General features: G+C 42.5%; 1 protein-coding gene across 3 annotated transcripts in view; it reads left to right on the plus strand.

Moving 5' to 3' along the window:
- Positions 1–314: 314 nt before the first annotated feature.
- DENND5A (DENN domain containing 5A) overlaps positions 315–17,354 on the plus strand; it is a 62,048-nt gene continuing 45,008 nt past the window's right edge. For 2 of the 3 annotated variants that reach the window (XM_066320772.1, XM_066320771.1), the window contains exon 1: positions 323–534. In XM_066320772.1, the coding sequence (XP_066176869.1) occupies positions 429–534 (106 nt within the window). In that variant the 5' untranslated portion in view covers positions 323–428. Of the gene's footprint in view, positions 535–17,354 lie in introns of all 3 variants that reach the window. The other variant, XM_066320770.1, reaches the window with a different exon arrangement.

Below are 17,354 nucleotides of genomic sequence, written 5' to 3' on the forward strand. Positions count from 1 at the left end.
ACAATCCTGTACCACGTGCTCTGGAATGAATGACCCTGCTTGAGCAGGGATCTCGGAGCAGACGGGCCGCTGTGGTCCCTTCCAGCCTGCCCCATCCCCCGACTCTGTGCCTGCGGAGGGAGCAGAGCCCTTCCCGCAGCTCCCCGGGCGCACGGCCGTGACCCCCGCCATGGCCGCCCCCTCAGGCAGCCCCGGCTCGGCCAGCAGCAGCATGACGTCACCCCCGCGCGCAGGGCGCAGGCGCGGCGTTGCGGCGCGCGGCCGGGCCGCCCCCCCGAGAGCGGCGGGGGCCGTTCCCAGAATGCCGCGCGGCGCCGCCCGCCCCGCGCCGCCATGGAGGCGGCGGGCGCAGCCGGAGATCCCGGCCCCGCTGCCGGCGCCGCCCGGCCCCGCTCCCGCTGAGCCCTGCGCGCCCCTCGCCCTGCAGCATGAGCGGCGGCGGCGGCGGCTCCTCGGCACCCGGCCGCTTCGCCGACTACTTCGTCATCTGCGGGCTGGACACCGAGACCGGGCTGGAGCCGGACGAGCTCTCCGGTGAGTGGCCGGCGGCGCCGGGCGCGGGGGCGGCGGGTCCGGCCGCTGCCCGCCCGCTCCCTGCCCCGGGCGCTGCCCTGGGAGCCCCGCCGGGAGCCCCGGGCGCTGCGGCTCCCTGGGCGTGCGGGAGTGCCCGGCCGGGCGCGGAGCGGGGCCGGTACGAGTGACCGAACTGCACAAAAGCCCCGCAAAGTAGCGCCGTGAGGCGGGTGGGCAGAGCGCGGCGTGTGCGGCCGCATCGCCTGAGACCGTCCCAGCCTCAGCGGCGGGGTCCTGCGCTCCCCTCCCTTCCTTGCGTGTATCAACTTCAGTCAGGCATTTGAGACACACAGGCGCTGTAAGGAGTCTGATTTGGGAGAGAAAGCGGAGACCATTCGCGTGCTGTTACCTTTTTTTTTTTTTTTCTGTAGCGCGGGGTAAGAATTCTCTTGCAGCAGTGTCCGAAGGGGAATCGGATTAGGAAGTGATTACTCTGCTCTTAGGTGAGAATGTTCACACGGAATACGCAACTGAACCATATCACTCTTGACCACACCACTGTGTCAAACCACTGTTTTTAAGGTTAAAAATCAGTTTTGTGTTTTAGCAGCACCTCGCTTCAGCTTTAGTCTCATTGTGTTGGCCTCAGTTAAATCAGTGTTGCTTAGCATCTCTGACTGTTCAGAAAGACGGAGGAACGTGATGGTGAAAACCTGACCTGATAGCAGTACTGATTTTGTGTACTTGAGCTCTGAACTTGAGAGTAATAAATTTTCTCGCCCCCAACCTTGGTTTTTTAAGTTAGTTTGCTTTTATAAGGTGTCACGGGTTTTTTTACATCACTGCGTTTAAGCTGTCCCTCACTAAATAAACGCTTTTTCCTCTTACAGTGGAGTTCGTCTTATTAGAACTGACTTCTTGTACTGAGCTGTTCTAAACTCTGGCTATTACAGAAACTCTTTTTTTTTCGTTTAATGACTTCAAACAAAATTTCTCATCTGTCCCTCATGCTGAGCAGTACCTTACCCTAAGAGAATTCATGTTTGTCTAATGTTAAAGTGGCTGTAGGCTACAGTTTGAGACTTGAGGAGTGAGTATAGCATTAACAGTCTGCTCTGTAATGGCACTGCAAATTGGAGTATAAATTTGATTTAAGAAATCTAAGAGAACAAAATGCAATGCAATTTCATTGAGGGATATCAGGGGGTTTTAAAATTAAATGACGAATGAAGTTTATAGATCAAAAACAAATAAGAAGATGTTAATTTTGTGATTAATTTACTATAAACCTATTTGTTTAATGTGGTGTGAGGCGCACTCAATAATGCTCCCTGTTCTTGATGGGCACATGACTAATTCTCCTCGCATAATTCAATTTAAAACCAGCAGTGCATTGCTTTGGGCTAGCTATCTAATAGTGAACTGGGAGGTATCACTGCCTTTTTACAAAGACTGTCAGAGCGTGCAGATCTGAAAGCTGGAGCATGATGTTCTTTCTGTATTTGCTTTCCTGGTCAAGGACTGCATCGATAGTATGTAAAACTGTAGTGTGTGGTACATCCTGGTCTCTGCTGTTCCACCATCGTTCTGGAATGGTGTTACTTGTGGCAAGGTGTGGGGTTGGCGGGAGAAGAGGTTTTAGTATTTATGGGGAAGACAGAATTTTAGGTAATTTGAGACAAGGTTTTAAAAGAAGGTGGGGGGAAATTCCGATAATGTCACGGCATAAGGGCTAGGTGGAATTGGGTTGCGTTTTCTCGAGTTTGTTGCGTTGTTAATAATGCACGATAGCGTGACTGATAATGCTTTCGAACTGTGTCTTGGGCTATAGCCTCCTCCAGTGTCCACTGATAAAAATGGAGAGGTCCTCTGTTGATTTCAGTGGCTTTTGGGTAACGCTTGGAAACACTTTGTACTTCCTGGAAGCCTTTCTTGTTTGAATGAAAGGATCATTGTGCGCTGTTTCCCTTCCCCCCTCCTTCTGATTTCTGCGCTGCAAAATACCCTCTGAATGCTCGCAGTGTTGAGACGATAAGCGCGCATTGTCGGGGCGAGGCGCTGGGACGCTCCCGCTGGAGCCGGCTCCGTGCGGGGCTGTGGTGCGTCATGGCCCGGGGCGGCCCGGCATGATGTCATCGCTCCGGCATGATGTCATCGCTCCGGCATGATGTCATCGCTCCGAGCCGGGGATGCTCCGGGCGCACTTTGTTTCGGCGGCCCCGCGGCGCCGCGCCTTTCGGCTGCTCGGCCCCTTCATCGCGGGGCTGCCGCCTTTTCCGCGGGCTCCCCAAGGAGCCGTCAGCGCAGGAATCGGTGCTTGCGCTGGTTACTTTGTTTGAGGAGGCACCTCTTGATGGCGTTTTCCCTTTGTATGTTGGAAGCTGAGTGAATAGCGCAGCTGTAATGCTTTTCCCTGAAAAAGTTGGCTGGCTGATGGAAGAGGCACAGAATATGTATACATGTTGGCCTTCTTTTAATGCAGTGAGAAATCCTGTATTTAGGACTTGTAGTTAGCATAGGTTAAGGAGGCTCTATTGCTAGGGCTTTTTTTATCCCTAAATTCAATTCTGGGCATCCTTTCTTATTTTGATAATTGTGTTCCCACCCTGTGACCGGTTAAAGGACATAGAAAGTATTTGCCAGGTGGTAGTAAAACACAACAAAAACCCCAGCTGTGGATGAAGCTTAAGCTTCAGTGTCAGCTGCTAAGCTGGATGAGAGAGGAGCTGCGATGTGCTTCCATGTTTCCAGATGGTGTTGATACGCCAGAAGTGATGACAGAAATTTTTCATTACACTGCCGAGGTCTGTCACAGGTAGATTTCCTTCACAGGGCAAACCACAGAAGGGTTGAGGTTGGAAGGGACCTTGGGCAGTTGAAGCAGAGCCAGTCTAGGGCCAGTTACCCAGGGCAAATCCAGGTGATTTTGGGTATCACCAAAATTGGAGACTCCACAACCTCCCTGTGCAGTCCGTGCCAGTGCTCAGTCACCCTCACAGTGAGAAGCTGTGTCCTGATGTTCGGATGGAACCTCTTGCATTTTGGTTTGTGCCTGTTACCTCTGGTCCTGGCACTGGCTACAGCCCGTCTCCATCATCTTTGCACTTTCTTTTAGATGTTTATATACATTGGTAAGATTCTCCCCTGAACTTTTCTGTTCTGCAGGCTAAACAGTCCCAGCTCTCTGAGCCTTTCCTGTCCCTTATTCAGGATTGTGGTCCCTTGCTGCACTCTCTCCACCATGTCCGTGTCTGCCCTGTGCTGAGGAGCACAGAACTGGGCACAGCACTCCAGCTGTGGCCCCTCCAGGGCAGGATCACCCCCTCAGCCTGCTGGCAGTGTTTTTGTCTAATGCACCCCAGGGTACCATTGGCCTCCTTTGGAGCAAGGGCACCTTGCCTGGCTCTTGGTCGTCGTGGTGACCACCTGGAAATGATGAAATGTATTGTCAAAAGTCTACTGTATGTAATATAATGTATTGTAATGCTGTAATGTTGTGATAGGATTTCTTAATTTAGATTGTATGACTGTACCCTGGCAAGGTAATGAGAATGAAGTTGAGGCTCATCTTTCAGCTGGATTCTTTTATCTGTTGAGTTAATCAGATGTGATCTGAATGATGGTGGGAAACCTTGCACTATATGGAACTGTTGGGATTTTAGTGGAAAACAACATGGAACAAAAGGACTTTGTTTTCTTTTTCTCTTCTGTGATGTGTTAAGTTTTTAGCAATCACTTGTCAACAGTGTTTGTTTATTATGGAGTGGCAGAGCAAAGCATCAACTTGCCATTGCCTTACACTTATGTGAAATTGTAGTCTTGGGGTTGCTTTTACAAAATACCGAACCCAGATCCAAATATCTGGAACCCATGTTCTAATTCAAATCTTCTGTTGAATGTACCTTGGTAGTCTTGGGTGTTGTATCATAAAGATGATAATAGTTATTTCAGAAATAGCAATGTTACAAAGGAGAAATATTGAAAAAAAAAAAAAAAAAAAAAAAAGCCTGTGATCTGTGAAGAAAAGATCGATGATTTAATAATAGGATTGTTTTTTAAAAAAGATTAAAACCAATGACTAGTCTGTCATCTGTACTTTTTTCCCTGCCTTTCTTCCCAGTTTGAACTGTTTTTTTAAGGTTTGATCCAAAAATTACTTTATTCTGTAGGTGGACTTGTGTTCCTTTGCCCAAGTCCTTATCACGGTGCTTTGAGTTATTGACCTGATCATGAGTTTCATCATTAGAGGAGAGTGTTAGATGAATCCCATTTGTCTGGGAAGTACCTTTCCTATAGAGACTCTTCATGAGCCTTTGGAGAGTTCATTTTAGATCTGCTTTCACTCTCTTACATGATGAAGTGGTACAATTTTAATGATTCTTCCTCTGTCATACCTTTTTTTTTTCCATTTTCTTTTTAATGCTGTTGAGGCAAGATCTCTGTGCATGCAGATTAAGTAGCATGACATGACTGGTTATGAGCCAGGCATCTCTGCTGCCACAGGAGCCACTTGATTGCTGCTGGTGTGTGAAAAGAGGACAATACCTGGTGTATAGTATTCACCTGGCTCCACTCAAAGTTATTCTGACAATCTCATATTAGAGAAAGTGTTTCTCCTCACCAGGAAAACAGAAACATTGTCTCACCTCATTTCTCTGTCTGTAATTGAAATGTCATTATTTTTCCATTTTGTTGGTCTCAAATTTAAAATGACAGCTTATCTTCATGCATTGTTAGGGGTTGTTTTAACGGAGTTCTGTATCGATATAAACTTTTAAAAAAATGTGTGTATGATGACATGATTGAAGGCATTGGCCACAGATATAATCCAATAAATTGCTTATTGTTTTGGAATTAGTGCAGTAGTTCCATTCTGGTAGTCCATGAAGTAAGGCTGTTATCGACACCTGTATTCATTTCCAAGTTCAGCACACTTAAATACTTGCAGGTTTTTGTTTTGCTGCAAAGGTATTTATAAGGGGTAGCTAAAGGGAAAGAGGAGGAAGAAGAAAAGCAAACTTAATTTAAATCAACAGATGTAGTTTTCTCATTGACATTTGATCTGCTTTGTAGTTTCTTCTGCTAGGCATTTTAATCTCAGATTAAGACATTTGGGGTTGGAGCCAGCTGTGATTTTTGCAGTGGAGCCCTTCTGCAGTAGTTTTTTCCTTGGGTAAATAGCTTGTGAGTAAATTCCTCTATCTTTGCTGTGGTAGTGGTAGTACCAACACTTGCTGCAGAAGTGAATTGCATTGGTGGGAACTATTGCTTGATTTTACCAAAGGCTGAATTGTTCTGTAATTGTAAGGTTTTGTTTTTGGTGGATTTTTTTCCCCCTTCTTCCTCTCTTTGTCCGTGTGGATGGTATCCATGCAAGCTTCCCACAGTTCCCAACGGTGTGCCTCTTCCCTTGCGGATTCATTCTGAGGCTGCAAAGGGAGCTTTTGCAGTTCCTTTGTTTCTCTGGAATTGCTGACAAGGTGTTCAGTGGGAGGCCCCTGCAGTGGCTCACACCTTGTTTCACACAGGTCACTGTGGGACAGGCAGCAGATAGCAACAACTTTTGGCTGGGCTTGCAGGGGCACATGTGAAACGTTTTAATCCAGATAGTAGCTTATTCCACTCTTCCCTACCCCCTCTATCTTTTTCCCAAGAAGCTGGAGCTGTTTGCCATGTTTGAGTGCCAAAAAGGTCTTTTGTCTCTTTGGGAACTGAGGCAGACGTGCTGGGGTAGCTGATATGTAGAATAAAGAATGGCAGAGCTGATGTAAGGGGGAAGCAGCTGTACTTTGCTGAACTACATTTGAAGTCACAGTTTATTGGTGATGTTTCTGTAATGCCAGTCTTGTCATATTCGTATTTTAGGTCAATCAAGCTATGTGCATTGTGGATTAACCCCCTCAAAACCCACAAAACTCTTCAGTCTTCCACCCTTCTGTATTCAGTTATAAATTTGGTTTTCTTGGAAGGCTCTTTGGCAACATGTGGGGAAGGAGAAAGGTTACAAGTTCTTGATTTGAGAATAAATCTAAGGTGCTAAAACAGTGTCTAAAGAACTAAAGTTTACAACTCTGTTTTTTAGACCTTTTAAAAAAGCCGTAGGAATTTCAAGTTTCTAAGGCAGGGCATACAAAGATGGGCTCTTTTGGGTGTTTTTCTGTCATTAGGATTTTTTGTTGTTGTTAGTTAGGTTTTTTTTCCTGTTGTTTTTGGGAATTTTTGCAATTTGTTTTGCAAGAGAGAGGCTACACAAAGAGCTCTTGAGTGGATTGTATGGAAAGCACTGCCATTTGAAAATAATAACTTTTTTTCCCAGTTCTTCAAATTACAGATTCTGAGGCTACAAACCACCACAACTGTTTTTTATCTGCCTTTTGACTTAGGAAAGTCCTACTTGAGTCTTCTTGGTAATGACTTCTCATGCTTATCTTTTGAATTCCCACTAACCTGAGGGGCTCATGTAGCAGAAATGATGCACATGAAGTGACAGTGTCAGAAGCAATTACTTACTGATGCACGCTGTGCAGTAATTACTCTCTCCATTTCTTGACAACCATTTCAAATTTGTGGTTTGAAGTCAAGTTTGCAGCAAACTGGAATGCTGTCCCTGTGAGGCTTAAAACATTATTGCACAGGGGAATTATCAAGCATTCCAGCACAAACTGATGAATGATACAGAATTTACTGGGAGCATTTCTGCTCAAGGCATGTTTCTTAGTCTTTCCAGGAAAATGCTACTCCACTTATGGTTTGGTGGGCAGGAGCCCATTGGTTTCCATCTCGCCTGTAGAAGTGTATAATATTGACTTTTTAAATTAGGGTGTTTTTTCTTTTCTTTTTTTTTTTTTTTTCTGGCTGTATTGTCAGTCACAGTCAGGTACATTGTGTACATCTGTACTGAGTCATTTATTTGTGGATACTGAAGCATTTTAAGAAAGAAACTTCATCTCATTCCATGGGTGGGTGATCTAGAGACAACATGGCAGGCAAAAGGAATCTTTTCAGAGAAAGCAACATTTCAGTATCTGAGTGAGGAAAAAAGGTTGGTTTTATAGAAACAGATATTCTTTCACATAGCTTCAGGTGAGTTTGGAAAAGTTTTTCTTTTTGCAGTACAGGGATAAAGTTTTAGGAGCTTTACTACTATTTGTGTATATTACTTGTTATTCTTCCTTGCCACTTTCAGCAAACTCCCTTGCCAATTGTTGTTTCCTAATTTCAGCCCCCAAGCCCAGCAATGTCCTACTGAGCTGCCATTAGAGTTGCATTGGGGAAAAGATAAGTCCCTTAAGTCAACAAGGTTGGTGCCAGCATAAGGCTGTCAAGTCCCTTTCTGTCTCTTTTATGTGTGGGTTCTGGGAAATGTCAAGTAAACTCCTTTTGAAATTGAAATGTGAAGTAACTCCTTCAAAAGTTTTGCTGAAGACTGGTAAAATTTGTGTTTACCAGTATCTTGGTCATTTCTCAGAATTCTTTTGGCAGAGATTTTATGGCAGTGCAGACCAATCCAAGTGTAAGGTGTTGTGGTCTCTCTTTCCTGTCCTTACTGAGGTCTTTGTTCATGCCCTTGACCACACTGGTGATACACAGTTCTAATCAGATTTTCATGTTGAAAACATGAGGGGTTTTTTAACCAAAGATGAATGTAGCCTTGTGGACCAGAAAGGTAAGCTCGACAGCTTGATAGGCTTCTGTGTAAACGGGAGAGAGTTCAGGAGGCATGGGTGGTGAGATGATAATGAAGGGTACAGCCAGAGCAGAGATAGGCTTTGGAGTTTGTCATACCCATTAACCAAACTGTCAGCACATCTGATTAATTTTCTGTCGTTAGAAATCAGTCCTATTCAAGCAACTTCACTTTCTTACAGGATATATTTTGTTTTATTCAGAAGGGGAACAGTCCTTATTAAGGCAGTCCATATTAAGGCAAAGCACTATTTTCAAAGGTTAGGTAGTAAAGTGAAGCATACTGGCCAGGACTGGTAGACTCAAATGACTGTATAGCTGATCTTTCTGTATTTTTCTGATCTCTGTAAGTTATTGGAACCTGCTGAAAGACTTCATGTGTTCTTTAAACTATGTTTTTCCTTTTCAATGCAAAACCTCAGTGATATCCTGGAAATACTTGGTTGAAGGACTGGACAAGTGCTTCAATAAGATTTAACCCTTGTGCTTTTACACAGACGTGTTTCCATCAGTCCTCAGAGCCAGAGGGCTATGGGAGCATAAAAAGTGGGGACATTTAACTGGATGGGATGTGACACTGTGGAAGGAGACCATGGTTGTTGGGAAGAGTTGTCTGTGCTCAGGCTTTCCTGATGAGTCCCACTGGATCTGCCAGTCTTAGGGGGGCATGAGGAGAACAGCTGGTTTCTATATTAAATATGCTTAAAATATGCTTGTCTCCACTTCTGTTATGTATTTCTAGTCCATGTGAAAGAATTGTGTTCTATTCTGAGTGTAAGCCACCCTTTTCCTTTCTTAGTGTCTTCTGTTGCACATATTCCAGATCTATTGTGTAATGGAAATAGTGTGTCTCTCCGACCCCCATGGCTGAGAACACGCCTTTCATTGAAATTCTGAGGCCTGCTTCTGTTGTTTAGTTGGAAACAGACCTAAACATCTTTCTGTAAGTCTTTTTGCTTGTGCTAGAACAGAAAAGTGGTTTAATAAAAGAATTCTGGTTTTAAGACCATTTCATTGCAAATTTCTGCTAGACAGTCTTGATTAAAATACATTGTATTTTATATTGTCCATCTGTCTTCCTGTATTACATTCAAAGGAGTACAAAAAGGAAAACTATAGGAAAGAAAAAAATGTTTAGGATGCTTATAAAGATGCAAACTGAGGACTTTTTCTTGTTTGTTTTTTAAAAAGCAGCTTTAGATTCTTGATGGTTTCTTCTGCCACTACCCTGTCCTGCCACTTCCTCGTCCCACCTCTTCCCGCCTTCCTTGAAACAGTACCAGAACAATAAAAACAAAAGCTTTTGGTTTCCTGACCTTACAATCACAGAATGCAGATGGCTTCAGCTGTTTTTCTGTGGTGCTTTAAATTCATTGTTGCAGCATTTGAAACGATTCCCAAGTGTGTGTGGCAGTATGTTTTGTTATCAGCTAGATGAATGCTGAAACTGAAATGATGAATGGGGATCTATTAACTCGTAGATTCTCATTTGCCATGGAGGGCTTGGAAGAATTTACCTATCAAAGGAATAAATGAATATTTGTATCAGGCAGAGTTTACACTGAATATCCAGTTGGCAAAATGACCTTTTTTAAAATTAATTTCATTTCACGGTGAGTTTCTTTGTGCTACAAATCTTGAAACATTACTATTCTTGAATTTTGGAAAGCAAAGGAAAATGGGGAAACAACCAAAACTTTAACAGTCAACAGTTTAGGGTTAACTCTCTTTTTTGTCTCTCACCTTTTTCAGGTCTATAGGAGGAATTTTACTGTCAGTTCAATGTTCAAAGGAGTGTGTTCTCCTTGGACTGGGATGAGGGATTGTTAGAAGCAACTATGGGTTCCCTAAATGACAAACAGGAAGAAGACAAAACCAGAGCATTTTATAACTGGTTGTTTTCTTTGTCTTTTCCCTAATTCCTCTAAAGCAAGTCCTTCAGCTTTCCCAGATGGCACTCCATCCACACACATTTCACTTGCTGTTGAGATCCATACCTGTGTGTTTTAAACTCATATTCACACCTTTGTTTTAGAAAGGCAGGCAGCGAGGTTGCTTTGCCTTCAAGGTTTTCTGTCAGGGCAAGTGGTACAGTAATTTCATAACGCAGGTTCTAGAGGAAGTCCCAGCTGTGAAAGTCAGATATGGTGGATCTGTTACAAATCCAGTGGGATGATGGCTGCTACAGACAGTGCCTGAAACACCTGATTTCCAGTTGCTTCAACAGCAGAGCTGCAGTAAAGTGAAAGTGACCCTGAAGGTTTTTCTCGTGGATAATTTAACCTGCTTTAAAAAGTGTTCAAATCCCAGTTCCACTACCAAGTTAAGTGGTCTAACCACCACTTCAGCTTGTGCTTTGCCAGGTGGTCTTGCCAGTGGGGGAAGTGGGATAGGGAGTGTGGGACAGAGAGTTTGTGTTGCAGGATAAAAGGGAAGAATTCTTCTTTGTGTATATCCAAGCAAGAGGTTTGCTGGAGAAGGGAGTTCTCTCTAATGAGAAATACGTGCAGCTCTGTTTAAGGAGGAGGAACTGGAAGGAAGGAAGCAAGTCATAATCTGAAAGCATTTGTCTATTGATGGAGTGGCTCTTTGCTTACAGATTTGGCAGCTGCAGCTTTTCTTGAATCATGGTTTTTATTCCAAGAATTCTTGTATAACGAATTTCTTACCTTAGTTTGCCAGACTTTGAATGTTTATTTCCTGCATTGTAGAGAGGTGCTTTTTTTTTTTTCTCCAATTATATATGGTTTAATCTTTGTTAAAGAAGGAATCAGAGATTTTTTTCTGTTTTAAAAGTAAACCTTGGCTAATTTTTACTGTATTAATAGCTCTCTGTGTATGTATTGAAAGGATTTTTCTTTAATATTATAATAGGGTGTCCTGAAAACCCAGAAGGCTTGGCCTAGGGTGGTTTTTCTTGTTTTTGTTTCTTGTATGTTTTTGAAAGGCTAGATTGAATCAACAGATTACCATCTCATTTCATATCTATTAGGGTTATATAATTTAATTACTTGTTTGATTATCCCAGTTTTCTCGTAAGACTTGAAAATAAAATACTTTACCATTTTTGTTGGCAGGTTAAAACAGGGCAAGTCTTATTTTTAACCAGACTCTTTTGCCTTTACTTTTAAGAAACTGATTCTTGGCTTGGCTGTCTTTCCACCTCTTCCTGCATCTTAAGCACTTCTATTTGCTTTTGCAGTGTAACCAGGCCAGCTGCTGGTTATCTCTCAGTGTACGTACCATCTCTTTCCCCCAGTGCTTCCCTCTCCCCAAATTGCCTTTATTTACTCCATGCTTCCATCTTTTCTAGAGTGTGGATTCCAGAAGTGTGTGCACACTATCTGTTATGCCAGTCAACTATTTTTATTTAGACTTGGACCATGAATTTTGGAGCTGAAGTAGTTTTATGTTTGATAAACGTAATTATTTACTGTAGTATCTGTAGCCTCATTTTGTGTACTGAGCATGTTTTCTGGCTGAACTGGGAATCAATCCTATTGCTGTTTATGACATGGCTAGTTTTGGATTAACCTTATTCTAAGTGTTACTTGTATCTTTGGAACTAAGGCAAATTGTATCTTTGGAAACCTTTTTTTTTTTTCCTTTCTGTTAGGCACTTTGACAGTGCTATACAGCATTTTTAAATTTGAGGCAGAGTAGAATTAGGCTGTTTTATGAATGCTGTTCGTAGTTCAGGTGCTGTTCAAATCCCCTTGTCTGACTTTTGCCTTGCAGCCCTCAGTTGTGAAAACCTCTGCTGTTTGGCTGTCACGGTCTGCTCTCCAGTCCCCCACCCTGCACAAACTGGGAGGATGCCCACCTTTGTCACATTCCTTGAACTGTGGTGCAGAGGTAGAGGGTATGGTCGTAGGGTTTTGTAGGCTCTTTTCAATATTAAATCCATTTTCTCTGGATTCTCTGTGCTGAGTAGCACAGGAAAGCTGCCCTAAGTATATGGCTCAGTTTCTGTTGCTGGTACAAATCCTCATTGTTCTTATTCATTTGTTAATTACAGCAGTGTGACTGTTTCATGTTGAAGCTGTTTTATATTTAGTTCAAGACATTCATTTTAGTGACAGCAGAAATTGATACAGAGCCTCTGTATGCTAAAAGATTCCAGTAAGTGTCTTTATGTGGAAAATATAAAGTTAATGTTTTAATTGCATGCTATCTAAGAATTTTTTATTTGAAGATGTCATGTATACAATAAATGTACACCACGAGAGAATGAATTGAATTAATAGCAGGCTGTATCACAGGAATTTAAAGAAAGAAGCTGCCTGGCAGGGTGGAAGCAGCAAACCACTTAATCAGAACCAGTCAAGCTTTCTGGATCTTTGTTCTGTAATTATTTTGAGCACATGAGTGGACTAGATGAGCAAATGAAGCTGGCAGTGTTAATGATGCCTTAAAATCAGTCTTGAACCACCATTTAGTTTGTTTATGGGACACTTTTTCTGGTAACTAGGGTAACCTTTTCTGATTTTCTATTGTCATAGAGGGAAAATTGAGCTGGTCTACATATGAGATAGCTGCTCAAAGACATTTTTCTAGCTGGGATGCAGGGAGAGGTTTTTGTACAGTTCTTAGTCTTGCATAATTTTTAGAGTTGCAGCACTGCAGTTAATTTCTAAATATCAAAGACAAATGGTGAATTGACAGCATGTTCAAAAGGCCCCATGATTCAGTTTAAAAAAGGTTTTGTTTGTAAAGTATCCTTGACTTTTTTTTTAAACAAGTTTTCCCATTCTAATTAAGGACAACTTGAGCCATTGTTCTGTTATGTAAATGGAAACTTCATGGCAGTGTGGGATTTGCAGAGAATAATGATCGAGGTATTGAAGGCAAAAAAATCCATGGTTAAAAACATTGTTATGAAGAAGCAAACAAGTCAGCAGGGAAATTTGAATTGTTAGAATGATGTACAAGTGTTCTTGGAAATTTGCATTAGAAATTTGCAAGCAGTGCATGTGGAAACATGTTATGTCTATGCAAGGTCATAAGTAGGTGAATCTGCAAGTTGTATAACCTAGCCATTTTTCTTATTACTGTGTTGGGAAGACTTCCCTTTTTTCCCCCCTTTTTTCTCCTGAAGAGGAATACAGAAGGCAGTGAATCATATTTTTTCTCTGGGTAAATCAGGAAAGAGCTAAAATTAGACCTTCAGAGTTCATTCTTTTTATTTCCCCTCAAAGCCGAGGAAAGCTTGGTAGACGGCATTTGCAGATTTTGAAGTCAACGTTTTAATTTTAGTTTCTGGACCTTTTTTTCTCCTCTCATTATAATCTTAAAGGAAAGTAATATCCATTGATATGGATTGCTTCGTGCTGATACTTCCAAAGCAATGCTGTCCTGCATGGGTTGGAAACTCCATGAGTTTGTAAGTCCTGATTCTCATACAGTGCATGTCTCAGTGGTGATATGGCTTACATTCAGTGTTGGGTGACTCAGGAAGGGACTGATAAAATTAGGTGTACTTGTTAGTTCAGCGTAGGATACTTGCAGTGCATGCATTAGCTGTTCTAATGTGCTGGTAATTACGAAATCCCAATTGCAGATGTGTAGGCCAGCATAATTTTGGATGGTGTAAATGGAGTTAGAACTGAGAGCCTGTCATGGTTCCATACAGTGCCAATAGTATTAGGTGGCTGTTAGAGCAGCGGTGAAAAGGGGCTGGTTTGAGCTGGATCTTCCAGAGAAATGTAATGTGTTTCAACTCTCTGGTCATCCTGAGCAGGTTTGTTGTCTGCTTTATCACACAATTCAGTCCATCAGGTTCAGTTTGCTGCAAAGATGTGAGAGGGAGGCGTTGAAGAATTACCTGCCTCTAATGTGATATTTAATGTGGTTGGTGCCAGGCATCCCCTGCTGTGGTCTGAGACTGCTCTCAGCTGAGCTCTGCCTGCCCAGGAGGAGCCAGGCCAAGTCTGCAGTCTTGGAGACTTCCTCACAGGTTGTGTCTAGCTGGTGGCTTCCTTCTTGATAAGCAAGCTGACTCTAATAACTTAAGTCTTTTATGCATGTCTTCTTAAATTATACGGTGGTGTGGTTTAGCCCAGCCTCTCACTCCCCTGCTGTGGAATGGGCGAGAGAATCAGAAGTGTCAAAGCGGGAAAACTCACAGGTCGGGAAAGAAACAGCTTAATAGGTAAAGCCAAGCAGAACAGGAATTAATTCAGCACTGCCCATGGGCAGGCAGGTGCTCAGCCATCTCCAGGACAGCGGGGATCTATCGTGTTTAATGGGGAGGGTTGATAAAGCGTGAAAAATGGGAGAGGAAGCAAAGGGCATTACCGGAGCCAGGTGATGGTCGCTGGTGTTGAAAAATCTATTACCTGGCATGGCAGGAGCCAGCAGGTAGCAAGCTGGGCCTCAGGAGGAGGGCTGGCTTCAGGAGTTAGCAGGTATTAAAATTCTAGTTCGTGTTTTCTTCAGCTCATCAGTTTCACAACCTCTGACTGCGGTTTACTTTTTGCTTCTCTCCTGTTTTGGGGGATCACCATGAGCTAATTAAGCTGTGTGTGTGGCTGAAGTGGATTAGTGAAATGTTAATCTTTTATTTATATATTTATTTATGTTAATGTTAACCCTTTCTTTATTGTCTATTTGTTTGTTTTTAATCCAAATTGTTTCACTGATCCTGTTTGGAGTGGGATGTCACAAGGGGTGTTTTGTTTCCAATGACAAAGAAATTCTGAGATGCTCTGTTTTCACTGTCATTTCCCTGCCGGGTCCAGTGCCAGGGCTGCACTAAACTGGTGCTTGTGAATTTGTACTGTGCCTGGTGAAATGATATTTCTCTATGCTTTCATGATATTATTTACATGGCAAAATGCAGTGGGATTCTTACTGTTTTGAAGGTTTGATGTTGACCAGAAACTTACTGACTTACTGGTGGTATTTACAGATTTCATATGTCATTTCCTGGCAAATAATCTTATAGTTGTAGCTGTTTGATCATTGATTCTGATTTAAGTTCAAGGTAGTTGCAGTTTTGCAGTCTGTGGGACAGTTTGCCTTTTGATTTTTGTAGAGCTTTTCCTCTGATGCAACACCTGAGTGGTAAATGTGTATGTGAGAAACACCGATGGTGTTTGAAAGACCTCTTCAGTCTTCAGCAGGCAATACTGTGTTCCATTAAAAAACCCCAAAGTTTCCCTTTGGTGTGGAATTTGTGTAAAAGAAAGAAATTATTCCTAGCCATTACTTCTGCTAAGGGAGAGAAACCATGTGAAAAGCATGATATGAGGATAGCAGTCCTTTTATAATTAAGTGTGGGGACTTTGCTCTCTAGCTAAACTTATGGGATGCATCATATTTTTATCAGTTTGTCTTCTCTAATGCCTTAATTTTCTCAGTTGTAGAATACAACTGTCCATTTCTGCTGGTGGGTTGGTCTCTTGCATTTGCTAAAATTGCTCTTCACTTTTTTTATCAAAACCATTTCAATTATTCCTGAAATAATCAACTCACTGAGAGAAACAGAGATTAGCTCAGTTGGTTAGAGCATGGTTGTGGCTTGATCCATGTATGGCCTTTTACTTAAGAGTTGGACTCAATGATCCTTGTAGGTCCTTTCCAACTCAGAATGTCCTTTTAATTCTGTGACTGTAATTCACACAAAGACAGATCTTGAAACCTTGAGTTATTTTTGCTGCTGGAGATGTGCTGCAGTTGGTGTTTTGCTGTAGCAGGATGTCTGTGTTTGAGGATGATGGTAAATTTAGAAATTTAGAGTTAATTACTTTTTGCTTCTGGATGTAAGTAAGTATTGTTTGTGGATTTACCCCCTCCCCACTACTGATGGCTGTTTAGTGACAATCACTAGAGAGGAGAGAAGAGGGAACCCAGGCAGTGGAGATGTTGGTGCTCAGGTTCCCATTACTTGTAGTGGCAAGAAAACAGGGTGTCTCATGTCCTGGAGTTGCACAGATCACCTGGGCTGAACTTTTCCAACTTGGACATTCCCTGCCTTGTTTGAATCAGTATCTTTGGAAGCCAGCTTGGCCCAGTCTGAAGGTCCAGCAATTTGTGGTATTCCAAGCATGAAGGCTCTCCCAAAAGAGCTCTCTGGAGATGGGAGGCTGCTCTGTGGAAGGGAAGAGGAGCATCCTGCTGAGCTGGCAGCCAGCATTCCAGCAGGGCAGCGTGGAGAGGAGAGAAGGGAGCTAACAGGGAGCTCTAGCAGCAACAGTGTCTGTGCAACAGCTGAGAGCCCTGACGGATGGCAGCAAGGCCTGGGAGGGCTGCCTTATGCTTCTGTCTGAATCAGGACTCGGTGGTTTCCAAAAATCAATTTTAGTCCTTTCAATAAATTACAGACAGACTCCAGCTCTAAAAAATTTAAGAGTGTGCTGGCGAGAATGTCTCTTGGGAGGAGATGGTGCAAGGCTTCTTTAAATAGGTAAACATCCATTCAGTGTTAGGGTTTGGGTTTTTTTAATCATAAGGGAACGGCAGCATCGTGTATTTTACAGTGTTAGTAATCTTAATGAAAAGGTCTTCAAGTCACAGATTTTTCTCTTTAAGTTCAAAATATACAGCCTTGCACGTAGGTGAGCTCAATGATTGTGCTGTGTGGTTTCCAAGTTCAGGAGGAAATTTGGCCTTCATGTACTTTCTCTCCTCTATGTATGTGGAAGATAAAAACAACCAGCCAAGGAACAAAACAGCTTAGTACATGTCTGAGGTTTTTCCTCAATTATCTAAAAGTTGACATTACATCATCTGCACAGATGTAAATATAGAAAATAGTAGGTGTGTTAAATCTCCTGACATACTTTTAAAAGCTTTTTACAGAGGACTGACTTCACTCGAGTGTATGTTTGTGTCAGTAGAGATGTGGCATTATGTCCATTTTTCTTTCTGGGAGACTGAAAATTCCTTTAAATGCTGTTTTTCATATTTTATGGTGGTTTTAGCTGTGGAAATTCTGTTATCTTTTATGTCTTTGGCTCTGCTCTTTCACAAGATGGTTATATTTCAGTGAAGTTGTGTCCTGGTTTTTCCTAACTATTCCTCTTCCTATATATTTCAGATTTTCTCAGACAGGCATTTTTTTTTCTTTCTGAACAATGATATTATTGAATGATAGTGTTGAACAGATTGATAAATAACGTGGCTGTGTGGTTTTGTATGAAAATTAGCTGAGC

Source organism: Sylvia atricapilla, chromosome 6 (assembly GCF_009819655.1).
Source record: "Sylvia atricapilla isolate bSylAtr1 chromosome 6, bSylAtr1.pri, whole genome shotgun sequence".
In the NCBI taxonomy this organism is placed as follows: domain Eukaryota; kingdom Metazoa; phylum Chordata; class Aves; order Passeriformes; family Sylviidae; genus Sylvia; species Sylvia atricapilla.